Source organism: Epinephelus lanceolatus, chromosome 16 (assembly GCF_041903045.1).
Source record: "Epinephelus lanceolatus isolate andai-2023 chromosome 16, ASM4190304v1, whole genome shotgun sequence".
In the NCBI taxonomy this organism is placed as follows: Eukaryota; Metazoa; Chordata; class Actinopteri; order Perciformes; family Serranidae; genus Epinephelus; species Epinephelus lanceolatus.
The window spans coordinates 5397219-5406429 of record NC_135749.1 but is presented as its reverse complement, the minus strand read 5'-3'; the positions used below and the strand labels follow the sequence as shown (position 1 = coordinate 5406429).

Here is a 9211-nt window from a genome sequence, read left to right as displayed (position 1 = left end):
CCCTACAAGAGCGCTTAAGCAAAAATGGTTTGTAAATGTTTGTGTTATTTTTGGTAAATATAATTTGTTCTTCCAACATCAGTGTTACATTTCCCCATAGGCTGCATTGCTCTTCAGGCCTCCTTCCCTCTCTTTCTCCATTGGCTGGGGACCAGTAGCCAATCAGACCATCTGGGGCATATAAAGGAAGAGGAGCTGGAGCAACACAGCATAGGTTAATCACCCATTCACCTATGGGGAGTGTAACAGTCAGGTTAAGTTGCTCATGTGCTAACTGGCTAACTAGCATCTAGAATCTGTCCTGTTGGTCTTTTGGTTTCCTTTTTGAATGACTGCTGCCACCTGCTGGAGTGGAGAGTTATTTCCTCCCACGCACAGTGTGGTAGTTGGTCCTTGGTTGTAGTGTTTGCAGTGTGTTCAAGTCCAACATTTTGGCTGAGACACAGACGACATGAGGTGACAATAGTCTGCCTTTGTCACTGCTAGTTCTTTGATGTTGGTTTGGTGTATCTCGGCTTCAAAGGAAAACGGCAGCTCTGATCCTTAATTTGTATATAGGGTTTATGGGTTATTGGTCAAATTGACAGGGATAACAGCAAACTACAGTATCACAGCCCTTCAAAAAAAAAAAATAAATAAATAATGCATAGGTGTAAAAATATGTGAATAATTCTATGATTACACCCATCTGACCCTAAAGAGTTTGCAAGGCTGGTCTCAAGTACAGATGAGAAACTGTTACCTTCATGAACTCTTGCCTTAAATTTGAATACATCACTCAAGCAACCATCTATACAAAGTTTTATTTATTTATTTTTATATGTACAGAACAAGCAGGACAGACAGCAACCAAGACCAAATTCCTGTGAAGTCTGACATCTAATGGTAGCAATGTCCCAATCAACCACCACCCATTTTTTTGTCTGTTAGATATAAACTGAGCCAATCGCTGTTTTTTATGAATACACCAAAGTGTGTTAAATCAATCCAGCTTAGAAGGTAGAACTCATTGAGCAGTCTTCATCATGGCGGTCTCCTTCAGTGGCCTTTAATGGACAACATTGCAAACATAAATACGTTGTTTAAAATTTGGTATAAATAATAGAAACTGCAAAATTTCAATCTCACCTTTCTGCGTGGACTGAGCTGAAAAAGTTTGTCCTCAGTTTTCTTTTTTATCTCCTATAAACTGAAGCTGAATTCACTTGAATCAATTCAGCTGAGTTGAGATGAGCTGGAGCAGCATTTGTCTGGATTACTGCAGCTCTACAGGGCCAGGACTGGCTGAAATATGCCCCAAGTGCACTTGACGATGAAGCAAGTATTTTAGCTTTGTATGAGGAACATTTTAATGCAATGTCAAATGTTGACTGTAAAATTTAAACCTATACAACTACTAATAACACGTAGCAGCTGTGTGATCAGCATTAGTAGCTGTAGCAGTTAGAGTGGTACAAACAGAACAATAACAGAACACTACAATGACAAAAGAAAATGTCCGTCATCCTGTGGGGCCTCACATATTTCCTCAGTGAAGACCCTTCAAAGTTCCTCAGGACTGCAGAGGTAGGCTTGGTTTTTGATGCCCAAAGAATCAGTGAAACTCCATCGGGACAGGAGCAGCTAGGCAGACTGTGTCCTGACGACAGAAAGAAGACGTAGCCATTCGAGTTGGCATTGTACAATTATATACATTATATACTGTAACTGACACAGATAGAGAAAGAGTAACAAATATTACCTTTAAAATCCTTTAAAAAAGACGATTTTCTTCTGATCCTGTAGCTGCTGAATAATATCATATTCATGCATTCCTGCGTGAGGTCCAGTTCTCAGCTGTTTCTGTTTCAGAACTTCATAGTAATGGTCCCAGTTTCCATCGCTGTCTGCTCCAAACCCAAAAACACTGACCTGGGGAAACAAAAATGACACTATAACTCTCGGCGGGATTTACCTTAGAGTGCTGTTGCCACTAAACTTTTTTTGTATTCATTTTATTTTTATTTATTTATTAATTTATTTAATTTCTGCAAAGTCTAAATAACATTTCATTGTGTACTTCAGCATTATGGTGCTACACTCCACAGAGTAAGGCCTACCGATTTGCCTTTTGAGTATTTTTGTTGTCCTTGACCTTGAATAAGTACTTCTTATTGTACATATTAGTTATACTGCTTAGTTTTATCTTTATTTTTACTTGTACATATTGTTTTTCATTGTATTATTATTTTCCCAATTTAGCTTTCTTTTAGCTCTTAAACTGTAATTATAATCGGTGAGAGGGAAACAGCATTTCGATTCTCTGCATGTCCTGCACATATAGCGATTGACAATAAAAACCTTTTGAACTTTGAACTGTATTTTGAAAAAATGTATCCTTATCATCTTTCTTGTTGAGAGTTAGAAAAGATGATCCATCATTCTCACCTCTGTATGGTAAAATGAAGATGGAGCCAGGAAACAATTAGCTTAGCTTATATAAAAACTGGAAACAGGGAAAATGTGGCAAATTGTTGTTTTAAACATTTTTAAATACAAAAACAAAGTATAACATGTCAATAGGTGTCTTGTAAGCACTGAGAGGCAAATCCTATTACCTTTGGACACAACCAGGCTAGCTGTTTCCCCACAGCCTACGTGCTAATCTAAGCTAACATGCTAAGCTAACAGGCTCCCAAAATGTTGAACTATTGCTATTGTAATAAACACAAAAACATTTATTTTCTTATAATATTCGTATTATTTTGATGATCCTAACTTGTATTTTCATAGAGTGCTTCAGGAAAGAGTCCTATAACGCAGAAATGAGTTAGCATTTTAGCATTCACGGTTCCCTCATCACAAATTCAATGGGCTTTAGATGCCTGAAATAATGTCTGTGGTTAAGACAAACTTTAGAGACATTCATATTTTGTTTTCATGACATGAAATAATCAGTAAATACCCCCTTTGTCAATTTGTAAGCTTTAAGGCGTCTTAAAAAGGCGGTTGCTAACATGGCTAAATGTGACTAAAGACTGTCATCACACCAAACACGACTTTACATCCAACATGCTGCGTTTTTTGCACCCTCATATTAATTGTTTTCAGTGAACACATGCAGCAGGCACACTCAAATGCCAGTGCAACGCCATTGCAGGCACATGTTCCTGAGTGCCCATTGTTCAGGGCGCAACGGCTACATGCTGAGATGAATAACATTTGACTTTTGCAATGCAGCAGTGCATTCTGTATGTCATGTGACGAGGAACAACCAATCACAGCCGACAGATATCTTTCCCTTCTTCTGTAAATATCAGTCTGTGATAAATATGGAGAAGAAGTTGATGGTTGTGGTCACTTTGCAACTGAAGACGCAACCTCTCTTTGTTTACTTGAAAGTTGCCACAGACTAGGCACAAAAGTCACGCCCAGCTCCCGGCGTCGGGTTTCCCAGGCGGTTAAAGACACAGCATGTGTCTGGCCCCTTATTATGGTGTAGCAATGTTAAATTATGCGACTGTGGTGATGTTCTTTTAACACCTGCTTTTTAATTCAGGTGTTTGCATTTGCGCTTCACAAATTACAAAAGTGGTAAATTTGTGAAGACAATCTTGCTAAACAAAACATGTAATTTGTGAGCATTCTACTTACTTACTGCCGAGCAGTCTTCGTCTTCCCTACCATTGCTGACACATCATTGTTTATAGGTGCATTTTCCCATCAACTGTCAATCAGTGAAACAGCATGAAATTTAGCACAATGTGTAACTGAACCCACCTCGTCACAGATCTGCAGGCTGAGAGCCAGAGTCAGGAAGCCAGTCGATGGATACTTGCCCTTCTTTCCCAGCCAAGTTTCATGAACATATCTCATGAGAGCTGGATTGAGGATCATCACCTGTTATCAATCAGACTTAGCTTTTAACTCACATTCATAAACCATTCCTTCTGCAGTCAATGCACAGTACAATGCGATGTATTTCTGGGTGGCGTATCATATATGACAGTTTCATGCAAAATCATCTAAAATAAATACTCACCAAATCCTTGTTAGCTATCGTCTTTGGAGTCACAGTACTGTTTTTCCTGTTGGGAGTAAAATTACTTGATAAATTTAAAGGTAGATTAAATGTATTACAAAGTATTTATTAATAACAAACTATACATGACACCAACATAACCAGTCATAACTGTTTGTTCAAATTGGTTATTATGTTATTTTAGATGTCAATTTGACATCGAGACTATTTCAAGTGACACAGTGGTCACTTGACATGTACAGTCATACTGATATGTTACTTTCTGCACCAATAGATTGACATAGTACTTTATGACACTGACGTTCTGTGTGTTTCTCATTAAGTCATAAAAGTATAACAAGCAGCCAATCATCTTGGGCCACAGGTGGAGCTAACCTGAATAAGGTAGGGTGAGGCAACGGAGACACTTCATTCAAAAACAATTTTTGTTGACTGAGGAAAAAGAACATTTCATGGACATTGAATGGACTGTTTTCATTTCATTGCCCATTTGTGTAACGTTAGCCATCTTCTGATGGGGTGTAATCTAAAGCCCTTTTTAGACAGAAGTTGTGCAAATTTGCAGGAAAGCCCAATCAGTCTTTTTTCAGCATTGGCAGTATAAAAACAAAATCAGGGAGTGCAGCAAAATGCCGCCTACCTACTTTTGTTTATACAGAATGTGCCTTTTTCGGGGCAATGGGGGGCGTGAGCAAGTAACAAAACGTGTAGCTCAGCGTGTGACGTAAACAGTGACGTGGGAGGGAAGCCGCGGCTGGTCAGTCCTTCGGTGATTCTCTCATAAGTCGGCCCGTTCTTCACCGTTCCCGTCATCTGATGGTTAATGGCCTCTTCGTTTGTGAGGACAAGGAGGGCGCGCAATTCCTTGTCTCCCCAGTTGCTCATCTTTACAGTGTCTGTCAGGTTTGTGTTTCCCTCTTGCTACTAGCTGCTTGCTAATTCCTGCTATCAGCTGTTTCCTGTTTATCCCCCGCCAGTGGCTCGCAGGTGCAGAGTCATCAACAGCTCCTCCCACAAGTCATCAACAGCTCCTCCCACAAGTCATCAACAGCTCCTCCCACAAGTCATCAACAGCTCCTCCCACAAGCCATCTACAGCCCCTCCTGTTGCGGAAGGCTGCCTCTGTCTTTTAAAACTATAAGGGTTCCTCCAATATGTCTACCCTACGAGACGGAAAATTGGGCGCCTCGGATCAACTCACCAATCCACCTCTGTGTGTCTAAATGCTCGCAGCTTGCCAGCAAAATGGCCCAACATTTGGGGAAAAAATCTGGCAGTGTAAAAGGGGCTTAAGATACACCCTGGTCTAATCAACGATCCTCGCACAGCGGAAACCAGCATGGATATGGGCAGGTTCATTTCCCCACTGATTTCAGTTTAATTCATCTTTGCTTAATTACAACGTACCACCTGCCCTCTGTTGTAAATTTCGAAATTCTATGTAAAGTCTCGGGTTTACATTTCCAAACATGTGATCAGTATCAATCATTAGTGCTACCATGATGCTAACAGTAATATAAATTTGGAGATTTCACACAAACATATCCACTCAGTGTGAATATTTGCGCCTACCAGGGTTTTTCATTCAGTTACAGTTTTACGAATTACAAACTCACCCTGAATTGAATTTCTGGAGGAGCCACAGGAAATCACTTATCTTGAATGGAAACAGCACAAGATGCGTGGTGTTGTCCAGATTTTTAGCACTCTCTGGATACATTACATGATGAGTTGTTTTGGTCCCAACATCTGTTTCATAGCCTTTAGTACGGCCGCGGTTCATTCTGAAAGACACAGGGGAACATGTATTTAATATCAAGTAGCTGAAGAACAACAATGTGGTTTTAGATGTTACGAAAAAGTTAGTTACACTCCAAAGGAAAAATGTTCAGAATTTGTCTTTATGTTAGCGTCATGATGTCAGTAATGACTTACCTTATTACGATATCATGCATATCTATGAGAGGTCCATAGTGTGATCTCTTCAAATTACCAGAGTTCCCCACCACAGCACAAGTCCTGCAGCGGTCAGGGCTGAATTCTACAACATCTGGAACGGGTGGGAAGATCTGAAATAGCTTGTCCACTGTTGATTTGTAGAAAGTGAAGTTGCGGTTTTCCCCCTGCATGCGCTGACACACACATAACAGGAAAAGACTGTTATTCCAGCATCAGTTTAATATTAACCACATATCAGTTTCCACTTACCAGAGGTGTGGTATTTAAAGTAGAAGTAGTAGACGTTAATGGTAAAAGTTGACCAGTTGTTATTAAGTTAGACATCTACAAAGAATATTTCCACTGTTGATGAATTAGTGTGAAATTAATTGAAGGCTACTATTCAAAATGACATCATGCAATTCTCCCCACACTGAGTTACTATTATTGCGGTTGATTAAATGTTAAAAGGGCTTGCAGTCATTTAAACTAGTGGAAATTAGAGTTAGAGAGAAACATTATTTTGGAAAGTGCTATAAAAAGTGACAGAAAACACCATTGACATGAAACAGCTTCCTCTTTCAGAAATAGAATGTAAAAACTGTGCAGAGGACTTTAAATAGCTGCTGATTTTCCTGCAGAATCAGAGTTTCCCAAACAACGAACAGTGAAACAGGAGCAGAACATTTGTGTGTTTAAAGAGAAGTTGACATTCACCTTCCACCAGCTGAAATCATCCTCTGACGTCGTATACGTTTTTGACAAGAAGGGCTGAGGAGATGAATTAAGAATCTCCTGAAACCACGGATCACCCACTGTTAAACATCTGAGACAGGCACAAGGACTTGAGCTCTGAAGTCCAAAGGAGTATACCGATAAATTCCATGACGATTTGGAGAACACTCCGATGGCAGTGACGCAAAGAAGGGAAATTATAATGCTTTTTTTTCTCAATCTTGAAAGCATCTCGGCAGCTTGACGCTCTTGAGGGAAGATCAGAGCCGATCTGTGGATACAATATGTGATGAAGCACACAGGTGAGTCTCTGCATTCACAAACAGTGCACATGCACAAATCTATGCCTAAATCGTGTGTATGAATACTTTATGCATAAATCCAGGATTCATCAACATTTTCTTAGCTCAATTTGCTCATACTCTGGGAGCAAATGTAGAACTGCTTCAGGTCATGTGTACACACAAATGAAGAGGGCCCTGCTGCATTTTTTAACTACGATAAATACAAAACATATTAAAACTGCAAAAAAAAAAGGCTTTAATAGACAACAATATTTTCTAAAATTTATTTACTAATGGAATTGGCTGAAAGTACTTAGAGGAACTATGAAAACAGTACTTAGAAACACCCATTCATCCTCATCAATTATTGTTATAATTAAATGTCCCACACCAAGCTTAAATGGTAAACGGTAAACTTTCTAGTCTTCTTTACACTACGAGTCACATTCACCCATTCACACACACACACACACACACACACACACACTGGTGGCCGAGGCTACTGTACATGGTGCCACCTGCTGCTCAGTTTTTAACACAGCAACTTGAGGTTCAGTATCAGGCCTGCACAGGTTTGATCTCCAGCAGTCGCTGCACAATACATGCTGGTTTTATTTGGGTCCCTGACTTGCTCTGACGTCATACAAAAGTGGACAGCGATATTCTCGTAAGGGGAAGGTGGCTGCAGTTTTTAGAGCCAGTTTTAGCTGCTCTACACTGACTGCAAGGCCCAGAGCATGATGGGAAACACCTGGCTCTCACAAGATGATGTCTTAGATAAACTTTTAATCTTAGTTGGATTTCAGAGATTTAGATGTTAATTGTCTGATTTGAAGGTTTATTCTGTGCCAGAAAACATGTTGTGTGACTGATGGTGAAGTTTAGTCCTCAGAGACTGAATACATTCACCATAAACTATACAGAGTCTACTGTATATCAATTTAGCAGCATACAGACTTGTTGTCAGTGGGTTGTGAAGATTCTTGACAAAACACCTGTACAGATGTGAAGCCCCGATTACATCTGACTGATCTTTAATGACAGCAGTTGTCTTGTATAAAATATGAACCTCATAGTCAAACACATTTTTATTTAGCCTGTGTATTTGAGGGAACAGGTCAAACTGATATGATGCTATTTACATGAGACGCCATGCAAAATGGAGGTTGGACGATAGACAGATATTACAGTAAAGCATTTTAACAGGCTATTATGTCATAACTGAAACAGCTGGAGACTGAGAACAAACTGATTTATGGGTCTGATAACATTTTTAATAACTGGCATCAGATGTAACAGGATGTGTGTTTCTGTGACTTCCTGTACAGAGTGAGGGCTGCAGGAAACTTCGCCTCCTGATCCTGACTGTGTTAAGTTGTCTACATGTGCACTTATAACATCACTCCTGCCATTTCATCTTGACGTGTTCATCTGTGAGTGATCGTCACAGTCAGAGCAAGCTGTGTGGGGCGCAGAAAAAAACTAGTAATTAATTTATTAAAAAATAAAATTAAAAAAGACAAAATCTGCACATTTTGTTTTCTTTGGTTCATTTATTATCACTGTATGTTAACCAAGTTGTCATCTGTTATTTATTTAAATTTGATTTCTTACTACCTCCTGTTCCTGTCTGGGGGGAGGGGACCCGTGCTCAGGGCGCAGGATGTGCTAGGTCTGGCACTGCTCAGCACAGATTCACATCTGCCTGTTCTCTAATTGTGACTGTGTGGGATAAATGAAAGCACCACATTTCGCCTGAAGAGCGGATCAGCGGTGCGTAATTGTGGCCCCACAGTGCGCAACATCACTCCTGCTGCCTACACAGGGCTGAGATTAACCCTGCACTGCTGCATTAATGCTTTCACCACCGGTTGAAAATCAGCTTTAGGATGTTGTAGATTCAAATATTGATGCAGGCAGCCCGTGCAGATCAAACATACTTTTAAACTAAATTCCTGAGGGCCTGCTCATAAAACGCGCCCTCACAGAAACTCACTCCAAAGTAAAATGAAAAGTTCCTGATCACTCATTGATCACATCACACACACTTCACACTTCTCTCTCTCTCTCTAATCACACGTGTGTTTGATTGACGTTTGCATGATAAATAATTGTTTGCTCACCTCTGCCTGTGTTCCTGCTTCCCTGTTCCAAACAGCAGCAAACTCCAGTCAGCTGTTAAATACCTACAATCGGAACCAGGGCGCAGTCAGATGAGGTAACAGTCACATGA

General features: G+C 40.0%; 1 protein-coding gene across 2 annotated transcripts; it reads right to left on the bottom strand.

Annotated features, from left to right (window-relative positions):
• Window positions 1-787: 787 nt before the first annotated feature.
• Window positions 788-9211, bottom strand: LOC117264035 (CMP-N-acetylneuraminate-beta-galactosamide-alpha-2,3-sialyltransferase 1-like). Of its 2 annotated transcripts, XR_004502233.2 has the most exons (9): window positions 9102-9211; window positions 6677-6965; window positions 5957-6153; window positions 5638-5805; window positions 4022-4067; window positions 3760-3879; window positions 1742-1911; window positions 1129-1639; window positions 788-1046 (listed from the first exon to the last, which is right to left on the bottom strand). XR_004502233.2 is itself a non-coding variant. In XM_033637830.2 (8 exons), exons 2-7 carry the CDS (start codon window positions 6923-6925, stop codon window positions 1744-1746), a joined length of 948 nt encoding a protein of 315 aa, XP_033493721.2. In that variant the 5' UTR covers window positions 6926-6965; window positions 9102-9211; the 3' UTR covers window positions 788-1639; window positions 1742-1743. The 2 variants fall into 2 exon arrangements, 1 of the variants encoding a protein (XP_033493721.2); XM_033637830.2 differs by having other exon boundaries at window positions 788-1639.